The sequence below is a fragment of the Citrus clementina genome, unplaced genomic scaffold (assembly GCF_000493195.1).
Source record: "Citrus clementina cultivar Clemenules unplaced genomic scaffold, Citrus_clementina_v1.0 scaffold_9, whole genome shotgun sequence".
Lineage (NCBI taxonomy): Eukaryota > Viridiplantae > Streptophyta > Magnoliopsida > Sapindales > Rutaceae > Citrus > Citrus x clementina.
In genome coordinates, this window is record NW_006261964.1 from 13,306,736 (window position 1) to 13,318,956 (window position 12,221).

Here is a 12,221-nt window from a genome sequence, read left to right on the forward strand (position 1 = left end):
TTGTTGCCAAATTTTTTTTTTGCACCCGACATACACGACAACAGTCGTGTATGTATGGATTTACACGACTGTAGTCGTGAAAATGTGCAAAAGATTCCAATTATTATGACACTTTATCATTCCATTGGTGCAAAAAATATATTTTTTTCACTATATATATCCTTTTACTATTACTGGACTATAGTCGTGTGTTTTAATAAGTTACACAACTACTATCTTGTACATATAAACTTACATACTATAATTGTGTATATATGTAAAATGTTTCAATTGTTATGAGATCCTACATTTTATCAGTGCAAGCAAAATATTTTTTTAAAGAAGAAATATGTCCTCTGACTATTTACTAAGTCATGTATTTTTGTAACTTACACAACCTCTGTCATGTATGTATGAATTTACACAATATCAATCGTGCAAGTTTGAAAGATATAGTAGCTGTTATGACACCTAGCATTCTGTTAGTACAAAGATTACAATTTTTTTTTACTAAATATATCATCGGACTGTTTACAAGACTATTGTTGTGTATTTTAGCAAGTTACACAACTATTGTCGTGTAAACTAGTAATTACACGACGTCAGTCGTGTAAATAGGCAGACAGTTCCACATTTCGTTATATACCTTGTTTGATTTTGTTTTTGTTTGTGCATTTGTTGTATAATCAAGTATTGTATTATTGTAGGAAATGACTTTAGTATGTGTGCCTATTATGTTTTATGGTGAATGGATTGAGCAAAATGGCCATTATAGATTTAATGGTATGGAGGCAAGAGGGATTATGGTGCCCCGTTCGACAATGTACACAATTGATAGAAAGAGTATCTTGGGTTATTTGTATTGATATTTTTGAATTTGACATTGAAATGAAGTTCAAGCTCAAAACATTCGATCCAATGCCGTCCATCCCAATTATGAATGATGATGATGTTGATTATTTTCTAGAGGAAACAATTAGTGGAGTTGAGTTGAAGATTCCTCTTTGCATTACCTACCAAAGAAAACAAATTTTGATGACCCCTATAAAGTATACATTATACTCATTCAAATTATTATAGTAAGCCAAGAAGTACTGCATAGAATAAAACTCTCATTATTACTCACCTCAGAATGAGTGAATTCAAAGTTGTCTTCTATTTAGTGATGATTGAATGCAGATCAAGGTTTAGGTATTCAAAGACAAAAAATAGTCTACTACACTATCCAGCAACCTACATCCAAATTGTCACAAAAATTCAGTTACCAAAACAGAAACTAAAGAAAAAAATAATAGTTATAATGATAATAATAAAAACAAATCCACAGGTGGGCAACAGTACAAACAAGGACAACAACATTACTGGGCTAAAAAATTTCAGTTTGCCATGACTAATCCCCTTGCTTCTTGAGCAATTATTACTGAAAAAATAAATGATCAAGAAATGAAATCTTGAATCCCAATTCTATTTCTGTGTCATTTTGGGTTACAAATAAATAAATTCAAATCCTATTCCTCATTATAAGTAGAAGGAATATTCTTTAATCACCCACTTTTAAACAAAAGAAACAACATAATCATAATGTAAAAACGCTAAAATTTACTTATATACCAAAATTGCTTGACAATTGAAAAAGAAAAAAAAAGGGCAAATAAACTCAATGAAATAGAAAATATAACATCAAAGCCTTGTAGAATATATCAATCGCAAAGAATCTGAAGGGCGAAAGAAAAAGAAAGCGAAGAACAAATTGATTGCAACTTCAATACGCTTAAGGTTAGTAAAGAAAGAGAAGAATACAAGAAGAAAAATAAAGAACGATAAAATGAATTGATATGTCGTACCGACGACAGCTTTCATGTACGGAAACACCATGACTACATTTGAATTTGTGGAGTCTACGGAGATTTTGCTAGAGCGAGAATGATTATTGAAGTGTGTTCTAGTGATCTTTATAGATATTTATATCAATGGTCTAAAAAAACAACAGAATCCGCAATGCCAGCAACAATACCACCGTCACTAATCTGCATCTAAATTGGAGGAGCAGGTAATTGGGGCTCTTAGTTCCTCAATGTATTGCAGTGCTTCATCAAGAATTCGAACACTGAAGTATTCCTCAAGCAGTGATATGATTTTTTTACGGAGATCAGTAAAATTTAATTTTGTTACAGGAGCTGACAGCTTCTTCGAAGAAGGAACTATTGATGTAGTAGGAGCAACATGCTTAGTATATTGAGTTAAAGGTTCAACCCCTAAAGTAAATCCAGAAGAACGGGCTGAAGGAGACGGTGGTCGTGAGAGAGAATTGGAGGTTTTGTTACATGACTGGTTGTGAGTAGTTTGGTTGATTTAAGTTTTTCATTAGGCTAATTTCGTAACTGCATATTAGAAAAGACATATATGAAAAATATTTGAGTATGGGGTGATTTTAGATAAATATCCTATTTTTGGGGTATGCCACGGACAAATCCCTGTAATAGGAAAGAAAGAAAGAAACAGAAACCAAATTGAAATTGAGTGTTTATGAAGCCCTAGCAGTACCGTTATTGACGTCCAGAAAGTAAAGGAAGATGTTGAGAGTGTCGGGGAGGAGACTCTCATCCTTACGCTGGAACTTGCAGCAGACAACCTCCGCCTTCCTATCTGGGAACTATCTTAATGACGGCGGCTGCGACGCTGCCGCTGCCGCTCAATCTCTCTCCAGATCCGTCAATTCCCCGCTTCCTTTCTCTTTCACTTCCCACATTCCGCATCTCATCAGAGGTTTGTTATTTGAAAAATGTGAAAAGATCATTTTTTTTCCCGAAAGTTTTACAGATTAAGACGGGGCAGTTTTATAAACTCGTTATAGTGATTGCTTGATTCAGTGGCACTAGTGATTTATTTATTTATTTTTTTGGTCGACAGAGAACAAATATTTTGAAGGTGTTTACATGATGTTTTGGCTTCTTTTGATGGATTAAATTGAATGCTCCAAGATTATGCCAGGGATTATTCTGCCACTTTGTAACCTAAGATAATCATTTTGAGGGTCTTGTTTATATCCTTGGAAATGTATTTCTCAAGGAATTACAGTATTCTTGAGTAATTTTGGACTGATGGCTGGTTCCTGGAAAGAGATTAGGTTTTGGGTAGGTGTAGAAATTTTTCTTTTGTTTCGTCGGTTGTCTAATGCACTGACCTTTTGTTGTCGTCAAATGGTCCTATTCTCAATGAATTGAAAGAAGATAAAAGTTCGTAGGCTCTTGAAAAATCGGGAAAATTCTCTTGCAAGTCTTTCTTCAGCAGCCTTATTGATGGTTCCAGCATCGCTTTCTTTGACCCTTGATCTCTATTGGGAAAGCTATTGTTCCTGCTAAAGTGAAGCTACTGACCTGGTAAACTTAATGCAAGTAATATTATTGTTCAAAGGAAAACTACTGTGTATTTATCTCCAACAGGTGCGTCATGTGCAGCATAGTTGCTAGACTATAGACCACCTGTTCTTGCACTGCTCTTCTCCAAGCTTTTTGTAGCTATGCTGTTTTCAGCCTTCCATATTAGTTTGGCAGCCCCTTCATCGTGCTGGTCCTTGCTTTTGGACTTTCCTTTTCATTTAAAGGAGGATGGTTGCAGTGTTATGAGCTTGTTGTTATGGCTATTTATTGGGTTGTGTGGTTTGATAGAAACAAAAGGATATTTGAGGACAACACAGGGGGATACTTTTTATACTTGTGACACAGTATGGTTTTAGGCTTCCATTCTTATGCGTCCATTCTACTTCACAATTGGGTGTGTAAATGGCCTAATAGGGAGGAGATTTTTGTGCTTCTATAGTTATTGTAGTCTCTTTTATGGTTTACATACTGAGTAATACATCTGTCTTTCTTTTGAAGAGGGGAGAAAGAATAAGAAAGAGAGATACGTTTCGGGCTGGATGCTATGATTAGGATGAGGGGATTAACTTAATTTCTGTTTTATGTTTTTATTGTATATTTCTTTGATTGAGACTTGATGTGTGTGAGAGCTGCTTTTTGATATTTGTAAACTGTTCCAGGTTTGTCTGCTGAAGCCCTCAGTCTAGGACGTGATTTGGGTCTGATCTCAGACCTTCCAGCTACTGTGGCAGCTGTGAAGAACCCAACTTCAAAAATTGTCTATGATGAGCACAATCATGAGCGTTATCCACCTGGTGACGCCAGCAAGCGTGCATTTGCTTATTTTATCTTGACAGGTGGCAGGTTTGTGTATGCCTCCTTAATTCGTCTTTTGATCCTCAAGTTTGTTCTTAGCATGTCTGCGAGCAAAGATGTCCTTGCCCTTGCCTCCCTTGAGGTTGACCTATCCAGCATTGAACCCGGGACTACTGTTACAGTCAAGTGGCGTGGGAAGCCAGTTTTCATCAGGCGTCGGACTGAAGAGGATATTCAGTTGGCTAACAGTGTTGATGTAGCGTCACTCCGGGACCCACAGGAAGATTCTGTCAGGGTTAAGAATCCAGAATGGCTTGTCGTTGTTGGTGTGTGCACACATTTGGGGTGCATTCCTTTACCAAATGCTGGTGACTTTGGAGGTTGGTTCTGCCCCTGCCATGGTTCGCACTATGACATATCTGGCAGGATCCGCAAGGGGCCAGCACCATTCAATCTAGAGGTACCCATGTACAATTTCTTGGACGAGAACAAGTTACTGATTGGGTGATCATTGATAGTGGATATCTTTTTGGAGCAGTTCCTTTTGAATGAGTGTTGTAATAGTTTCCTTTTTTTTTTTTTATTTTCCCCCTCTCTTCCACCAAAGGAAAATTTGATTCCACAAATTGATTTTGTTTTGCTTTAAGCTATTCAGCTATGCTTTACATATAAAGCAATTCTGAAGTTGAGAATAATGCAACTGGAAATTTGTTGAGCACTTTCACCTTGAATGGTTCTTAAATTTTGTTAAATAATCTAAGTTTATGAAAGATGATGTTTCAGCCGTAGAAATTCTCCATGTAAAAATGTTGATAGACTGCAGCCTCATTGAGTTGCTTCTTAATATACTCTTCCCCCTGCATTACTGTATTGCTCCTTTTTCCTTATTTCTTTTTAGGATTAGGATTATTGGGTGCATGTTCAAGTCTGGTGCATCTGCCACATCTTTTTAATTTGTAAACGATCTATGTTTATTGTTGCATCTGTTTTTATACTTCGGCTAATCCTATTGATTAAATGAAGCTCAAATGGCATCGATACGAGACAAGTGGAGCCAAATCATCATGCTTCTACTCACTTAACGGGGGATTTTTAATGGAGTATGATGGAAATGGAACTTGATTTCACTGTTTCATGACCGTCCTTCAATCGCTTAATTTGTGTGTTAATCAACTACTCCATACTAACCAGCTACAAGAGGCATTCGAGTTGATTCCAGAGAGTAGATCATATTTTCAAAAAGATATTGAAGGAAAAAAAAAATTGGCGTATCTAGACTTTTGATTCATGTGGAGAGGATGAGAGAGGATTACTTTCTATTTTGAATGCAAATGCCAAGGGAAAGAGTGGGATTACATTTGTACTTGCCAAGTTAATAAGCAAACATCAGTGTCGGTTTGCACTTCAAGCCGTCATAGCGCTCATGGTGGAACAAAATGCTTATTTGAATTGCAATGTCTAGTTCTACGGTAGCCATACAAACGAATTATTCGAACGAAAATTAATACAGATTCTTGAATTTTCATGCTACATCTAGCTCTCAATGTAAGAGCTTTAACTTACAAACACCTCACAGCACAACAGGTTAACAGTCTTGAATGGGAACTAACGGAAGTTTACCACCATATATATCCGGAAGCTGGCTCTTATCAATTTCATCAAGCAGAGTTGATGTCAAGTTTTTGTTCTCAACAAACACTATCTGCAAAAATTTGGCAACATTGCAAATGGAGTTAGATAAGGGTGAATATCTCATGTCAAAACACACAAGCCTTATCAACAACACTGACAATTTCATCCGTACCTCTCAGCCATCCTAAGGAATCAATAAACCATTGTGGCCAATATTAAATTCTATGGTGGATCTTGCATTAGTATTTTAATAATTCATGGTTTGATTTCATGCACGAATATGTGATTCTTGCCAAGAAGGCACTGCATACTTTACCTTCTTTTTGGTATTGTCATCAATATACGGGTACACAACCTTCCACACAGTCATGAAGAGTTTAGGCGCATGGACTATATATAATTTGCCTAGCCTCTCTGGGAAGCAATCCTGTCATTAGAATGATCGAATTACTGTTATAAGCTTTTCTGGTACAAGAATATTTTCTGCGAGAAAACTGCTACTGATAAATTTCAGTTATTGTTGCCTGAATGAATTTACCATGCACATAATTTCTGCCAAAAGAAAATGAATTTTTCCAATTAATTAGTCTTCAAATTAAGTGACTTATTTTTTTCTCTTGTTAAGAAATAGTAAATTGAGATTATTTCTGAAGAACTTCAGAGTGGTAGAAAATCAAACCTGCAAGATTGATAGGCAGGCTAAATATGCCCGAATGTCACTGCAGGAGTATCCCCATCCTTGAAGATCCCCAATGTACACAAACTTTTCATGCCCCTTTGGCATTCTGACACACCCAAGTAAAATGTCATGTAAGCTTATTTTATCAGCTAAGTTGAATCAACAATTAAAAAATAAAATTGACCTTGCTTTATAAAGTAAAGGAGGATACTAAAAGGAATATTTGTAGGTTATCAATGACCTAGGAAGTATTATAAAGGTTACATAATCATCTAGGTCGTAAAACACAAGAACCAATAGCAACTGTGATTATTGTTTCAGAGGCTGACTTCTAGGAGATAGATTCAGGTTGCTCAAATGTCATTCATCTTATGTTGTGATATTAGTTCATATCATACTAACATAAAAAATTGATGTCCTCTATTCTAACGATATTAAACATCAATAATACAAAATAAGGCATTCCAGGAGTAGATGTTTAATGGAGAATGAATAACTTGGCACATATTTTATCCAGACAGTAGACTACAAAACCTGCAAAAAAAAAAAAAAAAAAAAGGTCAAGAATATCAGATGTTGGTTAAATTGAAAAAAGTATATTAAATTTAACTGCGAAGTTCTATGGAAAGATGACCAAAAAGGAGTAATGCAGAATTGTTTCATTTCTAATTCAAATCTAAGCTCGTTTAGTTTAAGTGTTGACTTGTAACATACGCTTAAAATCCTCAAGAGTTCCATCAGAGGGCTTGTGTCTGCTAGCAAAGGCAACAAGTATAGGACGTCCCTTCTTATCAAAACCTTGCATGTTCAATATGTTCTTAGCAAGATGATTCTGAATCTCTGATTCTGAGATTAGGCCATTAGGGACAAAATCTCGCCTCCAGCTTAGGTACTTGAGTAACATGGCAGAAGCCTTCTCTATATCCAGATCACGTGCCCGCAGAAATCTCCGGATCATCAAATCATCAACTTCCTATACACAAAAGTAAAACATAGAAACCCGCAACACAAATGAGAAGACCAAATGCATACACAACCATTAAAGTAAACAGGGATCGGGGTTGCATTATTTTTAGAAGCAAAGTAATTCTAATTACAAATACAAGCAGATTAGAGAATATCAAGCTAGAAAAAATAATAAAAATGTATCTCTATCTCAACTCAAAAGATGAGATAGAGACACACTTGCAAGCATTTTGCAGTTCCCACAGTAACCCATCATCAAGCATTAGATACTAAAAAAAATTTGTTAGTATTAAGCCATCTAGGCATATATTTGTCTTTATTATGTGTGCTGAAGTGTTCTCAAACCGTATCAGACAGGCGGAGCATCAAAAGCTTATTCATGGCCTCCAGTTTGGGAGAAACCTATCTATTTCTCATCTTTTATTTGCGGATGACAGCCTAATTTTCACTAGAGCTACTGTGGAAGACTGCACGAACTTAAAAAAGCTCTTTGGATGTTATGAGAGAGCCTCTAGACAGATCGTCAACCTGGCGAAATCATCAATGTTTTTTAGCAGTGGTACAAAGCTGGAGTATGCAGCAGCTATACGGCAGATTTTTCAGCTTAAGGTTGTTTCCAAGCATAAAAAGTACCTTGGCCTACCATCAACGATAGGGAGAAGGACGAAGAGCTTCTTCAATGAGTTAAAGCTCAAGGTTTTAAGCACGATTTCTAGCTGGCGGAAAGGAGATACTCATTAAAGCTGTGGCTCAATCTATCCCAAGTTATGCCATGAGTGTTTTCAAAATCCCATTGGGGGTATGCGATGATTTGTAGAGGGCTATAGCAAAGTTCTGGTGGGGCTCAACAGAGGAAAAAAGAAACATCCACTGGACAATGTGGGAAAATCTGAGTCAAGCAAAAATTAGAGGAGGTTTGGGCTTCAAAGATCTGTCATGTTTCAACCAAGCCCTTGTTGCCAAGCAAGGTTGGAGAATTATGCAAGCTCCTGATTCTTTAGTGGCCAAAATCTTGAAAGCCAGGTATTTTAAGTACTCAAACTTTATGGAGGCTAATTTGGGATCAAAGCCTTCCTACATCTGGAGAAGCATTATATGGGGAAGAGAAGTGCTGGTAAAGGGCTGTAGATGGAGAGTAGGTAATGGACAGCAGCTGACTGTCTTTGAGAGCAGCTGGATTCCTAGACCTACGACTTTTAAACCAACAACTCCTCCGAGCTTGCCGAAAGGAACTCTTGTTGCTGAGCTAATTAATGGAGACAACCAGTGGAAGGAGGAATTAATATACCAACATTTTGGCAAGGAGGATGCTGATGCAATTGTGCAAATTCCTCTACCAAGAAAACAAAATGATGATAAGCTGATTTGGCATTATGATCAAAGAGGGCAGTATTTAGTGAAGAGTGGCTATCAGGTAGCTCTAAAACAAAAACACCCGGATTTGCCGAGCTGCTCAAATTCTCATTCAAGCCATTGGAACTCTATTTGGAAGATGGCAGTCCCTGAGAAAGTAAAAATCTTCCTATGGAGAGCAGCTAAGGATCTGCTACCCACTGCTGAAAATCTATGGAAGAAAAAGGTGGTGCAGGAGGCAACATGCCAAATATGCAGAAACCAAATAGAGAGTATCGCTCATGCTCTTTTGGATTGCAAGATAGCAAGGAAAGTTTGGCAAAATTCCCCTTTTGGTAAGCCAGTTCAAAGAGAAATGTCTTCGGATGTAATCAGCATTATCCAATCTTTGCACCAGCAGCAAAGGGATTTAAGTGGTGAATTAGTTGCTTCTCTTCTTTGGGTGATATGGAATGCCAGAAACAAAATGTTGTTTGAAGGAATCAATGAGGATCCAGTGAGGTTGGTAGCCAGAGCATTTTCTGTGGCTGATTCTATTAAAAGAATTAGAACACCAGAGTTGAATTTTTGTGCGGAGAAGGCTATTACAAAACATCAGCAGTGGTGTCCACCAGGAGAGGGATGGGTGAAAATTAATGTGGATGCTGCAATGGATAAGGAAAATATGTTAGCTGGGCTGGGAGTTGTAATCAGAAACTCCAGGGGAGAAGTCATTGCTGCTGCTGTCAAAACTGAGAAAAATGATGGGAATGTGGAGAGGGCGGAAGCAAGTGCTACTCTGTGGGGATTGCAGGTGGCTCTCAAGGCTGAAGCAGTCTCTGTGGACTTAGAGTCAGTCTCGAAGGAGTTATAGAGCTAATCAACAATAAGATGGGCACACTGACTGAAACTTTTTGGGTGATCTTCGACATTTTGGAAACCAAGAAGAGTTTTCAAAATTTCAAAGCTCAACATGTACCTAGAAGTTGTAACATAGTAGCTCACTCTATGGCCAAGTTAGCTTTAAGGAAACTTGACTCATTTGTATGGCTGGATGAAATTCCAGCTGATGTTCTGTGTTTACTCGCTTCTTGAGTAATGAAAGGCGTACTTTCTTTTCAAAAAAAAAAAAAAAAAGGCATATATTTGTTCACTTAAATTAAGCAGTTCACAAGGACAGGAGTCATCCCATCTCAGAAGAAGAAACCCATCAAATTTTGATGTCAGTTAAATCTAAAAGTCAAAAGTTGAGTGCTATTAACAATCAGCATAATATCCATCAATCATGGCATGGAAAGAGATGTAATATTCACATTAAAGTGCTATTAACAATCAGTCTCTGTGGGGATTGCAGGTGGCTCTCAAGGCTGAAGCAGTCTCTGTGGACTTAGAGTCAGTCTCGAAGGAGTTATAGAGCTAATCAACAATAAGATGGGCACACTGACTGAAACTTTTTGGGTGATCTTCGACATTTTGGAAACCAAGAAGAGTTTTCAAAATTTCAAAGCTCAACATGTACCTAGAAGTTGTAACATAGTAGCTCACTCTATGGCCAAGTTAGCTTTAAGGAAACTTGACTCATTTGTATGGCTGGATGAAATTCCAGCTGATGTTCTGTGTTTACTCGCTTCTTGAGTAATGAAAGGCGTACTTTCTTTTCAAAAAAAAAAAAAAAAAGGCATATATTTGTTCACTTAAATTAAGCAGTTCACAAGGACAGGAGTCATCCCATCTCAGAAGAAGAAACCCATCAAATTTTGATGTCAGTTAAATCTAAAAGTCAAAAGTTGAGTGCTATTAACAATCAGCATAATATCCATCAATCATGGCATGGACAGGAGTCATCCCATCTCAGAAGAAGAAACCCATCAAATTTTGATGTCAGTTAAATCTAAAAGTCAAAAGTTGAGTGCTATTAACAATCAGCATAATATCCATCAATCATGGCATGGAAAGAGATGTAATATTCACATTAAAGAATTAAAAACCCAGCAAATATGGTAAATTTATATCATAATTCAATACCCATTTTGATTTAAAACACAAAGAAAGAAAAAAGAAAAAAACCTTGGCAGATGGATCTTCTCTTTCAAGAAGAGCTCTGATGATACCAATTTTGCTTCTCTCAATTTCATTGGTTTGTTCTCCATTCTCTTGCAATTGTTGTTTACCTTTATCAGAGTCTTTGAATTCCATCCCTTTTATTTATTTATTTTTCAGTGATCTCAATTGTCCTTACCCCATCTACAAACACAAGTAGATCTGTTTATATCTCTCTCGATGTTCCAGTTTTAACATTATGAGAGAGATTGACACATCAATGCAAGGCAGTTGAAGTAGATGGCCATGGCCCCCCAAGTCAATGCGTCAATGCGTTTACTTTTTTGATATTTAAAATTGTCTTGTATTTAGTTTTTCTGTTGTCGTTAAGATCAGTGAAAACGACACCAACGCTCATATAATTTAATGAAATTGTCATTAAGATCCTTTATTTTTAAAAATAGTCATTGAGACCCTTTGTTTTGTTTTTTTAACAATTGTTCTCAAATGAAATACATTTATTTATGGTACGTTTACTTCTCGGTTTGGGAAATAAGAATTTGAAATTAAAATTATTTATAGTGTTTACTTTACAAAATAAAGTTAGCAATCAGAATTGGAATAATAGGTCCCACTTTAATTTAAAAATGGAGAATGAGCGATTGATTCCAAAGGAACATATATATAATTTTTGCAATATTCTTATTGTACTCTTGTATAAATTAGTGAAGAAATCAACAAAATAATTCAAGCTCTCAAACACATAATAGTCTCATTGCACAATTGTTTTATGGTATCAGAGGGCTTGTCTCGCTAATAAGAAACCATGATCCGTTCCTATGGTCGACGAAATTACTAAAAGTAACCAAACCATCTCTCCATCTATTACCACTAATAAAGCTCACCCATCTCCATCAATGTCGTAGCCCAACTTTCCTTGAAAGTAACACCCAAAAATTATCCTTCTTGGCACACTTAGTTTAACTCCCTTCTCCTTGCTTATAACTTGATAGGATATTTAGATGGCACACTGCCTTGCCCACCACCCACAAGTCATAATTACCTTCATTGGATTCAATATTGCTTCTTTCTCAAGTGCAAGAGAAGCTAGGGAAAAACTTGGTTGCTTTTATGCCAATATGTTGAGACCACAGATCATGGCTTTGAAAGAGAAACTCTTTTTGTCTTATCAAGGTACCAAAATTGTGTTTGAATTTCTTCAAACCATCAAGAGCACTGCTAATCAATTGGCATTGATTGGTGCTCCACTTGAAGAAGATGATATTATTCTCCATTGCCTAAATGGTTTTAATTTCAACTTTAAGGAAATCTCAACATCCATTCATGCACGAGAACAACCCATTCCGTTTAGGAGTCTCCATAATAAACTAGTGGAATTTAAGGATTATCTGAAATGA

The 12,221-nt window shown here is 36.6% G+C and overlaps 2 protein-coding genes across 2 annotated transcripts; one reads left to right on the forward strand and one right to left on the reverse strand.

The window, feature by feature from the left end:
- The first annotated feature begins 2,449 nt into the window (after nt 1-2,449).
- Nucleotides 2,450-5,019, forward strand: LOC18033393 (cytochrome b-c1 complex subunit Rieske-4, mitochondrial). Its single transcript, XM_006420736.2, has 2 exons — nt 2,450-2,745; nt 4,019-5,019. The coding sequence occupies exons 1-2, from the start codon at nt 2,553-2,555 to the stop codon at nt 4,660-4,662; spliced, it is 837 nt and encodes a 278-aa protein (XP_006420799.1). The 5' UTR covers nt 2,450-2,552; the 3' UTR covers nt 4,663-5,019.
- Nucleotides 5,020-5,581: 562 nt separating this feature from the next.
- On the reverse strand, nt 5,582-11,138 carry LOC18033081 (phosphatidylinositol transfer protein 3). The gene is made up of 6 exons (XM_006420737.2): nt 10,831-11,138; nt 7,180-7,438; nt 6,963-6,999; nt 6,466-6,571; nt 6,103-6,213; nt 5,582-5,856 (listed from the first exon to the last, which is right to left on the reverse strand). Exons 1-6 carry the CDS (start codon nt 10,957-10,959, stop codon nt 5,740-5,742), a joined length of 759 nt encoding a protein of 252 aa, XP_006420800.1. The 5' UTR covers nt 10,960-11,138; the 3' UTR covers nt 5,582-5,739.
- Between the last annotated feature and the right edge of the window lie 1,083 nt (nt 11,139-12,221).